The 15,414-nt window shown below is 38.6% G+C and overlaps 1 protein-coding gene across 2 annotated transcripts in view; it reads left to right on the top strand.

Moving 5' to 3' along the window:
* The window catches only part of Dpy19l3 (dpy-19 like C-mannosyltransferase 3), an 89,447-nt gene that overhangs the window by 23,749 nt on the left and 50,284 nt on the right, over nt 1-15,414 (top strand). For both annotated transcript variants that reach the window (XM_046447913.2, XM_046447914.2), the window contains exons 4-8: nt 4,891-4,981; nt 11,379-11,500; nt 12,096-12,241; nt 13,915-14,038; nt 14,578-14,712. In XM_046447913.2, coding sequence (XP_046303869.1) covers nt 4,891-4,981; nt 11,379-11,500; nt 12,096-12,241; nt 13,915-14,038; nt 14,578-14,712 — 618 coding nt within the window. The remainder of the gene's footprint in view (nt 1-4,890; nt 4,982-11,378; nt 11,501-12,095; nt 12,242-13,914; nt 14,039-14,577; nt 14,713-15,414) is intronic.

Here is a 15,414-nt window from a genome sequence, read left to right as displayed (position 1 = left end):
AAAAAAGGTAAAGGTCTGATTTGCAGATGATATGATTATGTAACCAAAAAGACCCAAGCAAATAATCAGGGGAAAAAACTATTACAAGCAAAAAGTAAACTTAGCCGGTTGCAGTATAAAAAATTAAATATGTGGAAACCAAAATATCTTATTTTCAAATTTGTTGACTCTAAATGAATAGAGAAGGAAGAGCTGGAAGGGGCCCGTTCGGTGCTGCCTGGCTGTCCTCTTCCACTTCCTTTGAGCCTAGACTGCAGCTCTCCTCACCCGCTGTTGTAACCCCTTCCTTCCTCACTCTCACCAGCCCTGCCTTCTTCACTATCCGAGGGTGACACTGGCTCCTGTTTAACTGAGGAAGTAGGAGCAAAGCATAGTTGTGCTTTCACACTGCAGCTGCCTGATTCCTGCCCATCTGTGCCTACTTCTCTTCTTGTCAGTTATCCCTGCCTCCCGCTGAAGCACACTGCTCTTGGAATCGAGTCTCTCATTTTTCCCTTTCTTCCATCCTGGAAGAAAACACCTATTGAGACTGCACTTCCCCTTTCTGAGGCTGACCCATTTTTCCATTCACCTCGGCACCAACAAACAGTTGGTCAACCAACAGTAGATTCCTATTTTCTCTCCTCTGAATGTCTCTTTCTTGAAACCACTGCAGTCAGGCTTTAAGCATAAATGTTCTTGTTGGAGTCACAGTGACCTCCAAGATGCTTAATTTAGTGGTCATTTCTCAGACCCCATTTCACTTGGCCTGTTGGCATTTTTCCTTGGCTCCTGAGATACATTCTCCTGGATTTACTGCTGCCTCTCCAGCTGATCCTTCAGCCCTTTTAGAGCCTCCTGGCCTCTTACACCATGGGTAAGAGAACCCCAGGACTTTCCTGCCCCCCCCCCCCTTATTTCTGAAAATAGCCTTCTCTTTAGCCTTAAATGCCATCTTCATCTGGGGACTCCCTCTCAGACCCTTCTCAGACTCCCTCTGGGCTCCAGGCCTTTTTATCAGCAGCCTTCTTGGCCACCTTCATTTAAATGTCCAGTAGCATGTTTAGACATGACAGTTCCAAAATCAGACACCTGGCCTCCCCTCCCTCAGCTGTTTCTCCCTAGGTCTCCATATCTATAACATGCACCCTCATCCTTCAGCCGCTCAGGGCAGAAACCTCCAAGAACCAGAGCTCTCTCAAGGCCACATGAAATCCCTCCCCGGATCCTCTCAGTCTTTACAGTGTCTGGAATCCAGTCATCTTTCATGGCCTCAGCCTTTTTCCTCACCTGGATTATTACAGCAGTTTCCTTACTGGTTTGGGGTGTGTGTGTCTGTGTGTGTGTCTGTGTGAATGTATGCGTGTGTGGTTTTTTGTTGTTATTTGTTTTTGCTCTTATTCTAAATAGTCCATTCTGCACACAGCAGTCAGTGGACCTTTTAAAATCATTTTGTGTCTCGGTTCAAAACTCTTCACATTCAAACTTGACATACCTGAAACCGAACTCCTGACCTATACACACACACCCTATGCCCCTTCTGGCTCTCAGTTACAAGCTGGAAGTCCTGACACCTACCAAGACCAGGTGATCTGGCCCCTGTGACCTCTCTCCCGCCCCTCCGGGCATTATTAACTGCCTCTCCTGTTCCCCCACTCAGGCTGCCTGCCCTCCTTGCTGTTCAGGGTATCCTTGGGCTGCTGTCTGACTGGCATGCTCTTCCCCAGGTATCCGTGTAGCTCCCTACCTGGTCTTATCACCCCTCCAGTTTCCGTTGTGTCCCTCCCCACCTCCTGTGAAGTCACAGCACCTCCCCCGCCCTCCCATCCCTGTTCTCTGCTTTCCTCATAGCACTGGACTGCCTGGTGTAATTTGGATTTTGCTTGATAATTTGCTCTCTTCTCTCTCTACCCTAGATTATAAATTTGATGAAGGCAGATTTTTATCCTTTTTTTTGGGGGGGGGGGTGGTATTAGGAATTGCACTCAGGGGCACTCAACCACTGAGCCACACCTCCAGCCCTATTTTGTATTTTATTTAGAGACAGGGTCTCACTGAGTTGCTTAGCACCTCACTTTTGCTGAGGCAGGCTTTGAACTCAAAATCCTTCTGCCTCAGCCTCTGGAGCTGCTGGGACTACAGGTGGACACCACTGCACTGGCCAGATTTTTGTCCATTTTATTCCCTGCTGAATCTCTCAGCAGAAAAATGCTCCTCGCTTGGTAGTCAGAGTTATCTACTGAGGGCTGGGGATTTGGCTCAGCAGTAGAGCATATGCAAGGCCCAGCACCATAAAAAAATAAAAATGTAAAAATTAGGTATTTACTGAATGAATGATTGAGGAAGATAGATTGGAGAAAGATGCACAATCTCCAGTAGAAAAGCTAGTTTAATGGTTGAGGCAAAAGGCGATTCATTCTTTAATTCTGATACCTGTTTCCTTGATTGGTCATTTTCTTTGTTTACAATGCATTGTTCTTTTTTCTTGAGACATAAACTCCTTGGGGTCAGGGACTCAATTCTTATACCTATGTATTTCCCTAGCCAATGAATGTTCAAATAAATACTGAGGAGAGGTAATTCTCATTGACTACAAGCACTCGGGTCACTTGTGTTTTTTCTACATATTTTGCTAATGTTTTGCACTGTTACTCTATTCGACATTTCAGATTGCATGTCTTCCCATTGAGTTCTCCAGCAAAGCAAGAGGTCTCTGGAATAGACAGGGTTAATCCACACAGTAGTAACTGCAGAAGCACCAAGACTCTGATTGCTTCGGCTCAGGCCCACTGGACTGACTGGCCCTTCCCCAGCACTCTAACCTTCCGCACACGCTGCTTGGCAGCCCTCACGTGTCACGGCTCTGATCGACTCTAGGGCAAGAATCATTCCATTCTAACAGATGGACATGAATTTAACCAGACAATAAACCATGTATGTGCCATAAATATGTGTGCTGAGGGCATGATTCCCAGTGCAGAACTTTAAGAACAGCTGTCTTATCATGCGCCACTGTTTCTTGGTGAGATGATTTGCTCACCAAATTCTGAAATGGATTACATTCATGAAGTTAATTGTTCTTTGGCCCCTGACTTCCAGGAGCCTAATTGTTTGCAGGGAGAGGCACAATTTTTATAAACAAAAGTTATGAAATTAGTTTTAGACTTTATTTTTTAATTAATTTGATGTGTTTCCAAATTTAGTGTCATCAGTCTAAAAGGGCTCATTAACCTTTCCTTCATTGCCAGCAACTTGCCTTAATGCCTGAGAGAGATGCAAATCATTAATTGTAAACAGCCATTTTTTCCCCTCAATGCTATTTCCTTTTAGTACTCATATTAAATTGCTATATAAGCTACTAGAGTGGTTTTGCTGTACTGTTCCTTAAAAACGCAGTTCTTCTGTCTTTCTACTTATTTTTCTCATTATTTTCAGAGATGTTTTCATTCTCTCCACAAACATCGCTTTCCCTATGGAACCTATGCAAATTAAAATGTGGAATATTTGTTCGTTTTGCATTCTGTAGAGGGTAACTTCTATTGATGTACATTTGCGTTGGCATGATCTACCAGGCAAAGTATAAATTGCTGTAAAACTGGAAAAGTGTTTGAGCAAAGCAGATGTTCTCTTAGCATGAAGCAGATGTAAAACTTGCAAGTGTCTGTCTAATAAAGTATAGCATTTGGTTCTATACAGCTGGTGCCAAGATTACCAATTAATCATGTTTGAATGCATTTTTACTAATTAGATCCCCCTCTGTTTTTCACTGTTCTGGGTATATTACAGAGCGGGGTGGGGCACATAAGCTTTCCACTTTTAGAACTCTGAGCAGTGTTTCCCCCACCCTGGGCCTTTTATCAGGCTGGTTTTTTATTCTAGAACTATATAGGAAATTAAGCCCATAGATGTGGAGGGCTAATTGGGCCCTCCAGTTGTCATTGTAGGATGTTCCATCAAAAGGAACAGTTAGTACTTCCCTTTAAGGCAGCTGGAGAAAAGAAGAGGCCTGTAATTAACGTTGTTGGTTTGTTTGTTTTCCCCCTTATTTACGTGGACAAAAGCAATTATATGCTCAGTTAACATCAAATCACGGCCTCTGTGGTTATTTGACAAAGTAGGAGTTTGAACAATCCAGAAATGAATCTTTACAGTTTGGGGGTTTTTGTCATCAAGAGCAATGGAGCAGTTTTTCTCGGAGACTAAAGATGACTGGGTCAACATCACTCCCAGGTCGCCTGCACTGCCGTGGACAACAGCACGAATCAGTAGCCACTGTGAGAACTAAGAAAGCCGTGTCATCCTCTCTGGACCCTTCTGTAAAGAAGTGTACTGATGGAATTGAATTCCAGAACCCAGTGGACCTTTTTTCAATGTTTAATTTCTCTGAGTTAAATTGGTACAGATCCTGGTTTTTAAAACACTGGGTTAAATGAATCTGTCATGACATAGATCAGAACTTTCTGTTTGTTGATACTTTTACATGTGCATTAGATGCACCATCTAAGAGTATTAATAGGATTATTCCAGAAAGTCTTCCTCATCCTCATTACCCAGTGTCCCCATATTTTCATGAAATTTAATTTTGTATGAAATAAATTAACTCTGATACATAAACTTACATAGAACTAATAAACCATATCTCCATTTTTAGAAATGGTTTATTGTGGAAAACTTTAAATATCCACAAAGGTAAAACAGTGTATGTGCCCATGTGCCCATCCTCCAATTCCAGCAATCATCAGCCTTCTGTGGTTCTGGTTTGTCAAGATCTCAGGACGGTGTTCTTGAGACTACGTTTGCAGAGTTATTTTTCTCTTTAAAGTTGTAGTTGTGTAACCTGTTTCTACAGTGATAATACACATTTAAACAAAACTAGGTCACATAAACCCAGTAGATCTGACTTTATTTCAGGAAGTGGAGCGAGAAATCTCATTCAGAACAGAATGTGGACTGTATTACTCCTACTACAAGCAAATGCTGCAGGCTCCAACCCTCATGCAAGGTAATTACAATTAACAGTTTCATTGGGAGTCGACTGCATCTTTACAAAATTTCAGTCAAAGCATCTTTTGCACTAAAGCATCTTAAATGCTTTGTAGAATTTGTGTAGTTTTACTCTGAACTTATGCAGTTTTTCCTTGTTAATTTCTAATCATTTCATGAAATTGTTTTGCTCTGGAAGAGGTTATATAATACTTTATATAATCCTCCTGGCCTTGCCTTCCATCTCTGTTCCATCCCCAAACTAACCTCTCTGCAGGTTTTTTTTTGTTGTTTTTTTTTTAAGTTTTGTTGATTCTTTTTGTGATGATTTTGGAAGAAGTCTTTGCAGGCGAAAGGAGTATGATCTAAAAACAGTGGATATTTTGGTTCTGAAAACTAAGTTGTCCCTCTTGTTCCCAATGTCCCCATTCATTTCTTTATTTTGCAGTTGCCATAGTCCTATGTTCTCGCTTGACCTAAGTGGGTCAGACCCATACTCTGCTTTTCTTCCACCTGGTGGAAGCCCCCCAAAGAACCTCTTCTATTTAATATATCCTTTATCCCTAACCTGAGTATACCTGAGAGAATTGCCCTTTTCTGGGATTTGGCTGGACTCAGCTGTGATATTTTGGGTGGGAATTCTTCATGGGTAATGTTTTCTACTTCTAATTTTATCACAGTAGGAAACATGAAATTTTGGTTATCTTTTTGCGCCATAAAAACAAATCACTTGTTTTCTGTGTTGATAACCAGATTCCTCCCTAACAAAGCTAATTACCCATAGCCTTTCACTTAATGGTTTGAGCAACCATTGATGATTATTACCTATCTCCATTTTGCAAAATACAATGACTAAAAAATAATAATATCCTACTTCTTTCATTTCTCCCTATATTTATTAGTTGGAACTCTCTTCTGTAGAAAACCTTTCTTCGTTTTCCTCATTTGTTTGGTTACCTTGAGGTTCAGTTCATACAAGAAAGACAGGCCAAGTATTGATTTCGCCCCATAAGATCAATCCTCATTTTTCACAAATTCCTTATTTCCAAAATCATCTCACTAAAATTTATTTATGATCCCAAAATCAGTATTCATGGCACTTTTACAGTCCTTCATGGACATGTCCAGAGCATCAAAAAATCTTAGTTGCCCAACATGGATGTTCTCACCAGAGACTAAAGCAGGGCCAATGTTCTACCTCTGGTTTCAGCTCTCATATTATTGTGTCCTTTTTACAGTCTCTGTTGTGTCATAGTTTTTTGCATTTTTATGCTGTTTGTTGCTGATTTTGCAGTTTACATAGCCCCCAAACAGAGTGTGAAAGTGCTGTCTTGTGTTCCTAAGTGCAAGAAGGCTTAGGAAAGAAAGAGAAAACATGCGGGTTACATATGAAAATGTGTGTTAGATAAGCTTTGTGCAGGCATGAGTTACAGTGCTTGACTGTGAGTTTAAACAATATATTAAAGAAAGGGTCTTTAAACAAAACACATAACAAGGTTATACACTGACCAGTCAATAGAAGTCTATAATCATCAACTTGCAAGAACCCAACCCATTATTTCCTATTAGTTCAGTATTGAATATTTCACTTTTTACTATAACTTTATAGAAAATAACTACCATGAGTAATAAGAATAGACTGTATTTACCAGTTTTCAGAATTATGAGTTGCTTATCTAGCATTCTCTAAAGCAATTCTTTTTATTTGGGAGGGGGGCAATTTTACACTTTGGGGGAGATATGGAATGTCTGGAAATATTTTTTGTTGTCACAAGTCGAAGGGGTGTGCTACTAAAATCTGGTGAGCAAGAAGCTGGGGTACAGCCAAACTTCCTACAGTGCACCTAGCAGCCCCCACAACAAAGAACTATCTGGCCCAAAATATCAGTGGTATTGAAATTGAGAAAGCATTCTCTAAGTATCACGACGAACTCATTGCTTGACCTGTTTCAATTAATTTGTTATTCATTAAAATTATTCTTTTAGAAGACTTCAAACATATAAAATGGTAGAGATAATCCTGTAATGGATTTCTATATATCCTTCATTCAGCTAAAACAGTTACCAACTCATGACCAACCTTGTTTTCTCTATATCCAAATGACCTCAACCTAGATCATTTTGGAGTAAATCTCCAAAACATTCCTTCATCTGTAAATATATCAGTATGTTTCAGTAGTGAGTATTCTCATTTCCTTTTGCCTTAACAGACTTTTAATATAGTTTGGAAATGCAAAGAATGTCTCCATTGCAATCATTTGATATCACTTTAACTGTTTCCTTAAATTTGTATCTTTTCATCTTTTTCCCTGTAATTTTTTGTTGAAAATATATATTAATTGGAAGAAGTCTTTTACCCAATGTCCCCATATTTTCCCACTTTCTGAATTTTTCTGGAGCCCTATAGTGTCATTTAAATATTTCTTTGCTGAATTTCCTGTTAATTGTTAGATTGAGGTTTGCCCAGATGTTGTTCTACTATTGGGAAAGAGTACTTCCTAGATGGTGTTCTGTATTCCACATCAGAGGGTACCCAGTATCTATCTGCAGGCTAAAAATGATCTATCTATTACTAAATCCTCAATAGAGAAGCTTCCCCCTAATTGTTTCAGCACAATTGATGATGATTATTATCTACATCCATTAATTATATATTCATTTCACACAAAATGGTGGTATTCTAATTCCATCATTCCTTCTTTCATTGCTGGACAAAATTCATCTCTAAAGAAAAATATGTTCTCAGCAACTATTCGGTAAACCAGTTTAATCCTTTCCCTTTGTTATTTTTTAAAATGAATTGCCTGCCTTTCTTTGCTTTTTTCTTTCTTTCTTTTTTTTTTTTTTTTTTTTTTGTACTAGGAGTTGAACCCAGAGGCTCTTTACCACCGAGCCACATCTAGGGCCTATTCATTATTTATTTATTTATTTTTGAGTCAGGGTCTCACTAAATTGCTGAGGCTGTCCTTGAACTTGTGACCTTCCTGCCTCAGCCTTCTGCATTGTGGAGATTACAGGCATCTGCCACCACACTCAGCTTAGAATGAGTTAAGATTTTGTTTGTTTAAGAAATTTGTGGATTTTTAATATAATATTGATGTGTTTTGATGCTCAGCCACCTTCTTGTATTCACATTGCTCAATCTGTTGTAGTTTAGGGTGCTCTTCGGATTGCCTGCTGTCTTTTTGACATGACCACCCGTGGTCTCTGACAACTCCCTTGCTTTTGAGGAGCATGACAAAATATTTGAGGCCCATTTTGTATATTTTCTACCCCTGATCTAGAATCAGGTCTTTCTCCAAGGAGCTCTAGTTCCTTCTGTTTAAAGACTTTAACTTTTGTGTTGGGAGCATTTATTGTTACTAGATTGGTCTTTATTTCCAGTCCTTTGTAGTGAGCAGAGAGCTAGGAAGTATGATTTTTTTTCCTAAGAGAAAATATGAATGTAACTATTTTCAGAGCAAAGTTATGATAACAATTTTTTTTTTATGATCCTGGGGATTAAATCCAGGGCCTTGCACATGTGAGGCAAGCACTCTACCAACTGAGCCATATCCCCAGCCTCAACAATTTGTATTTTTTAATTTCATATTTATATCTTTTCTTAAAGTGAAATTTTTGATTCCTTACAACATTAATGTTATCACTTACATGCTATATGTAAATATATAGGTACACACACACACACACACATATGATTTTCAAAATGACAATAATATTGCTACTAACAGTATGATTACCTGAAAACAGTTCAAGCTGTCTGTATTTTCTTCTTACCTTAGGATTGAAGCTACCTAGGGATACACAGTCACATTCCTTTGTTTTTCAAATCACCTGAAAGAGTTCTGTCTGCATGACCAAGCCACTAGCTCTTATTTGTTTTATCTTGTTTTTGTTTTTTTAGGAATTATGTTATAAATTTTTTATTTATTATTTTTAACTTATTTTAAAAAAAATATTTACAAAGTTTCAAACTCAAAATGATAAACAGAGAACCTTTTGTTTGTTTGTTTGTTTGTTTGCTTTTTGGTGGTGGTGCTGGGGATACAGCCCAGGGCTTTGTGCATGTGAGGTGGGCACTCTGCCACTGAGCTACACTCTAGCCTTAATCTTTTTTATTAGTTTTCTATTTATTCTTCTGTTAATGCTTTAAGTTACTTGAATATGTTCATATTTCTCTCTTTGTTACAGAAAATCTGCTTACTATATACATTGTCTCCTATTTTGCTTTTTCCACCTTTACAAAGATCTTGAAGATCATTCTGTAGTAGAGTATAAAGATGCTCCTTTGTATGGATAGACATGAATTATAAAAGTGATCTCCTTTATTAGTCTGCTTGGGCTGCTATAACAAAATACCATAGACTGGGTATACCATAGATTTCAGCCACAGAAATCTCTTCTCTCACAGTTCTAGAAGTCTGGAACTCTGGGATCAGGGTGCTGGTCAGGTTCTGGTGAAGACTGTCCTCCAGACTTGCAGAAGGCAAACTCTCTGGTGTCCCTTTTTTTAAGGACAATAAAACTCTCTGTGTCCCTTTTTTTTAAGGCCCTGCCCTTTGACATATGAATTTTGCAGGGACCCCAACATCTAACAGTCTTGCTTTAGTATTCTAGGTCTACCATAAAAATGCCACAGACTATGTAGTTTAAACAAGTTCATTTCTCTCCATACTGGAGACAAGGTGCCATTAGGGTTGGTTTCTTTTTTCTTTTTTTTTTTTGTAGTAGGAATGGAACCCAGGGGCACTGAGCCATTTCTCTATCCCTTTTTAATTTGAAAGAGAATCTCATAAGTTGCTTAGGCCTTTGCTGAATTGCTGAGGCTGGCCTTGAATTCACAATCCCCCTGCTTCAGCCTCCCTAACTAAACATTTGGGATTACAGGTGGTTCCACCATGTCTGGCAGGGAGTAAAGCCTCTCTTCCTTGGTTTTAAAGGCCCATTCCAGTTCTTGTACTCACATATGCCTTCCTCTATGCACGCAGGGGAAAAGTGTGTGTGAGTTGGAAAGCAAGCTGTCTGTACCTCTTCCTCTAAGGACACCAACCTTTCAGACTAAGTCCCCACCCTTATGACCTCACTTAACTTTTTTTAAAATATATATTTATTTTTTTTAAGTGTAGATGGACACAACACAATGCCTTTATTTTTATGTGGTGCTGAGGATCGCCCGTGCTAGGCGAGCGCTCTACCACTGAGCCACGATCCCAGCCCCTCACTTAACTTTGATTACATCGTAGAGGCCCTCCCTTTCCAAATACAGTCACACTGGGGGTTAGGGCTTCAACATATGAAATCAACGGGAACGTGGTTTCATCCCCAACACCTCCTGTCAATGGGCACTTGGGTCATTTCTGATTCTTTACTGTTAAAGACGGTTGTGCATGAATGACCTTGTGCCCATGTAATTTTGTGTTTTTGCCAGTCTGTCTTTGGAATTGATTCCTAGCTACGGGCTTCCCAGATCAAAGGACAAATACACATTATTTTGTTGTGTGTTGCAAAATTCTTCATAGAGATAATCCCATTTTGCGCTGCATTGCAGTGTGGGAGAGTCGACTTCCTTAAAACCTCACTAACACAGTAGATTGTCAAAGATCTTGATTTTTGCCAAGCTGATAGGTGAGAAATGGTGATTTTTGCCAAGCTGATAGGTGAGAAATGGTATCTCAGTGCAGTTTTAATTTGCACTCTTTTAATAGGAGCAAGGTTGAGCATCTTTTCCTGGACTAAAGGACGGTAGGCAGGTTTTCTTCTGGGAATCATCTACTCATACCTTATGTTAGTCAGCTCCTTTTCAGTAGCAAATGACTTCAGGGTAACCATGGATTTCTATAACAACGGGTTTGTTTCTTGCTCCCATTGTATGTGCTGAGAGGCAGCAGTAGCTCTGCTCTCCCCCACGTATCTCTCAGTCCAGCCTCTTTTGGAACATGCCAGGGTCTTGGTAGAGGGAAAGAGCAAGAGCTGGTGGAAACACACGTCCCCTCTTAGAGCCTCTGCTCAGACACGGCATGTGTCACATCTGCTGACATGCCAGGGGACTGGGAGAGTCAAATGGCCCAGCCCATCCCAGGGAGTGCTGCACGTCACATGTAAGAGGGTGTGCAAGGTGTAAAATCCTCTTACCTGAACTTCTGTAGAAAAAAAATGTGTCTTCTTTTTTCATTGCAATCACAACAGTTGTTTGGGTTTTTTTTTTGTCATAAATTTTTTAATGTACTATGTTTGCATAAATGTTTACATCTTGTCTAACACATGTGAAGCTATTTGAGGGTAGGACTATTTTCTTGCTTACCATTACAACCCCAATGCCCACCACATTCTCTGATACATTCTAAAGAATATAGGATAATTTTGAACGGATGAACAATTATAACTTTTTTCTCTGAATTTTCCAATATCATTCTTAGGTTTTCGTGGCTTAATTTATGATAATAAAACTGAATCTATGAGGACAATTAATCTTCTTCAACGAATGAATATTTACCAAGAGGTTTTTCTCAGTATTTTATATAGAGTTCTACCCATACAGGTATGTCATATCCTGTGACATAGAGTTGTTAATATCAGATGAAAGTCAAAATCCACCATTTTGAATTGAAAGTTTCACCTGTGTTCTTCTAATCTTCAAGTGGTCTGGTAGAAAATCAACATCACCCTAATTTTTCTCCATGTATTCTGTGAACTTTACTTTTTGTTTATAATATTGTTGTTTATTTATATTTTGTAAGATTCTTACATATAGATATTTCCTAGTTTATAGCAAAGTTGGAAATATTTTCATTTGGAAATATGTAATCACTCCTGTTTTATCTTTGAGATTAAAAAAATTGTAAGATTAGCACATCACAATGACTACTTCTCCTGTGAATTAGGCAAAATTGGACAAAGTTAAGTGTAAAGTTGTCTTAAGTATGAAGGCTTAAAAGGGCCATTCTTCCCTCCTCTCCTGAAGGTGGGAAGACCAGTGCTCACACACTTCTGCATGGGAAGGGTGGTCTGGATGGGCTGCTGGGAATTAATGGCAAGCTTCCAAGTACTGAATTTCTCCTGTCATATCTTTTTAAAGGGCAATAAGGTGGGTTGTGGCTTCTCTGACAAACATTTTTTATTGCTCTCTTTAACAGAAATACTTAGAGCCGGTTTATTTTTATATTTACACTTTATTTGGGCTCCAAGCAATCTACGTCACAGCTCTTTACATAACCAGCTGGCTTCTTAGTGGTACCTGGCTGTCAGGAATGCTGGCAGCTTTCTGGTATGTCACAAATAGGTGAGTTGGAATCAGTATGTCTCTCTTCCTTTCCAAAGTGAAAGTAAAAATTGACGTTACTTTATTTTCAGTTCAAAGAAATTTCTTCTGCTGTACTTGGTTGGGAGCATTTTCTCTTTGGTTCACTTAGTGGTTTGCTACATTTTTCTTGCTTGGTAAGATAGGAAGTCTTTTTTACCTATATTTCCAGCTGAGAAACAGAACACTATATTATAGAACAAGGGAAATATCTAATAATTTCAGTTTTATTACCTGTTTGCTATGTGATCAACATTTCTCCAGCCACATATCTCATCTCTCAAAAAGAGTTGTAATAATATCTTTACCATCAGTCGTAATAGGATTATGTCTAGTTCTCAATTAGCAAAGTATAAAGCATAAAGCACTGTACAAAACCACTGGAGCCATATGAAATAGAACTTTAAAAAAAAAATCAAGATATATTGAAAAGATACATTGCCTGATCTACAGGAGCAACACGAATATTCGGTAGTGAAATTATAACTTAAGCATGAGCTCTTATACAGATTTTGTTTTGTAATCCTAAGCAAATTACTTTTTTTGTAGCCCTATTGAGTGCTTACTATGCCAGCCATTTTAAAAGGCACTTTACGTGTATTCTGTTAACAACCCTGTAGTATAGGTACTTTTATTGTGTCCTATTTATTCATTTATTTTTGTAGGAGGGATTGAACTCATAGGCACTTAACCACTGAGCCACATCCCCAGCCTTTTTTTGTTTGTTTTTTAATTTTTTATTTTGAGACAAGATCTCACTAAGTTGCTGAAGCTGGCTTTGAATTCACGATCCTCCTGCCTCAGCCTCCGGAGCTGTTGAGATTACAGGCATGCATCACCATGCCCAACTATTATGCCCATTTTGGAGAAAGGAAATTGAGACTGAGAAGGTCACTTTATACAGGCACACACACAGAATCGTGTATTGAATGCCTAGTATGTGCAGACATGGTTCTTGCTATAAAGTGTGCAAAGATGAACACTTATCTACAATTGCTCTCTAGGAGTTCCCATTCTAGACAGACAAGAAGTTTTTACAAAGTGTTGCCACTGATAAACCAGATGCAGTGGCCTTACACCTGTATTCCCTGTGTCTGGGGAGGCTAAAGCAGGAAGGTCACAAATTCCAGGTCAGCCTTGACAACTTAGTGAAACACCATCTCAATATAAAGAAACAAAAAGGACTAGGAATGTAGCTCACTGGTAGAACGCACCTGGGTTCAATCCCTGGTACTACAAACGAAATAGAACAAAAATTATTGTCAGTGACAAATTGAAGACTCACATATAAAGCACTAAAAACACAGAGAGGCAGAATACACAATGTTGTCTGTCAGCAGTAATGCAGTTAGAGAATAAAGTAAGGAGCCGTTAGACATATGCTGCATATTAGGCATGATACTTTCGTGGGACTTTCAGTTCCACCACTTAAATACATACCTTTGGACAGGTTGCTTAAATTTTCTCAGTGCCAATTTTATGTTATGGAGATGCTGATGATTTTAGCTACTTTTAGGACAATTTTAACTATTGAGAGTCAGTTACCAGGATCTAAGTATGATTGTGCTTAATGTAATATATCTTTCACTTTAGAAGATCTTTGGGGAAATTATTGTAAAAACTATCACTTTGGCTACTGTGTTCTCTTTGTGCAGAATAGATACCACCAGAGTTGAGTTTACCATCCCACTGAGGGAGAACTGGGCACTGCCCTTCTTTGCAATTCAAATAGCAGCGATTACATATTTCCTGAGACCAAACTTGCATTCTCTTTCTGAAGTAAGTTTCTATAAAACTTTATATATTTTTAATTCCCCAATTTTATATAAGAAGCTTTGAAGAATGTGTGATGCCTAGTGTCCCAATCCATGTGAATAGTTCTTATTCCATGACCAAGTTTTTAACTCGAGTTAAATTTTCTTTTTCTGAGCTTTTTCCTACTTTGCAAAGAAAATGTTTTCATTTTCTATGTTAAAAATGTACTCTACATAATCTACCCTTAAATAGTTGCAGCAAGCCCACACACACTTTCTGTGAAACTGTCAGAATTTTTAAGCCATTTGCTCTTGAGATGTGATTTGGTGCATTATCGCCTCCATAATAGTGTGGAATACACATACCGTATGTGAATATTTATATGCAGAGTGTCACTTTAGGATATTTAGAGCTTAAATAACAAATGCAAGGGTTTTCAGAGCAACAGTTTATGGTTTTTCTATTTGGTTTATAGAAGATATTGGCTGCTCTTGAGAAAACTTGTCTGCAGGGTTTTTTATTACTAGAGACATATAAATTATACAAAGGTTTTCTTTTTACAGAGGCTGACACTTCTCGCCATTTTCATATCAACTTTTCTCTTTAGTCTGACATGGCAATTTAATCAATTTATGATGCTGATGCAAGCAGTAGTGCTGTTCATACTGGACTCCTTAGACATGCTGCCAGCTGTGAAGGTAATCTTTGCTTTCTTCCCCTGTGTGTGATTTTCATTGTTTAGTGTTTTATATCACAGGACCAGATGAAAATATGCAAGTACTTAATGACAAAGTTGAAGCTCCTTTTTACATCTAATGTAAATATGCCAGGGTCAATTGAAGCTAAGTAATTTATGCAGCCCAGTTTGACAATCTTAACTTTTATTCTGCTTATTTTGTGTTAAAAACTAGATCTATTTGGTTCATAAATGCCTAGGTCAATTTTCATCTAGAGATATGACTTATATTTTAGAATATAAGATAGCTCTCTTAAAATTTCTTAGTATGTATCACCTTTTTTTAAAAGGATCCTAATGGGCATATAAGGATTTTTATGTAGCACTAAACTTTTCATAGTAGCATTTGATCAACAGGGGATGTGAATCCCTATTGACTGGCCAAATGTCACATGTGAAATAAGGAAAACCATCTCTATCTTCCATTGTGTGCTGCTTGATCAAATAATTATGAGGTTTGTTGTTTAACCCAAGGGTGCTTAACTTCTGAGCCACGTCCCTAGCCATTTTTGTTTTTTATTTTGATTCAGGGTCTTGCTAAGTTGCTTAGGGCCTTGCTAAATTGCGGAGGCTGGCTTTGAACTTGCAATCCTCCTGCCTCAGCCTCCCAATCACTGGGATTATAGGCATGCACCACAGCACCCAGGAATGTGCAGAAATGTTT

The sequence above is a fragment of the Marmota monax genome, unplaced genomic scaffold, assembly GCF_021218885.2.
Source record: "Marmota monax isolate L192 unplaced genomic scaffold, Marmota_monax_Labrador192_F-V1.1 WCK01_AAM20220418_F8-fsc00101, whole genome shotgun sequence".
Taxonomy (NCBI): Eukaryota; Metazoa; Chordata; class Mammalia; order Rodentia; family Sciuridae; genus Marmota; species Marmota monax.
The sequence above is the reverse complement of the archived record's forward strand: the minus strand, read 5'-3'. Positions and strand labels throughout refer to the sequence as shown.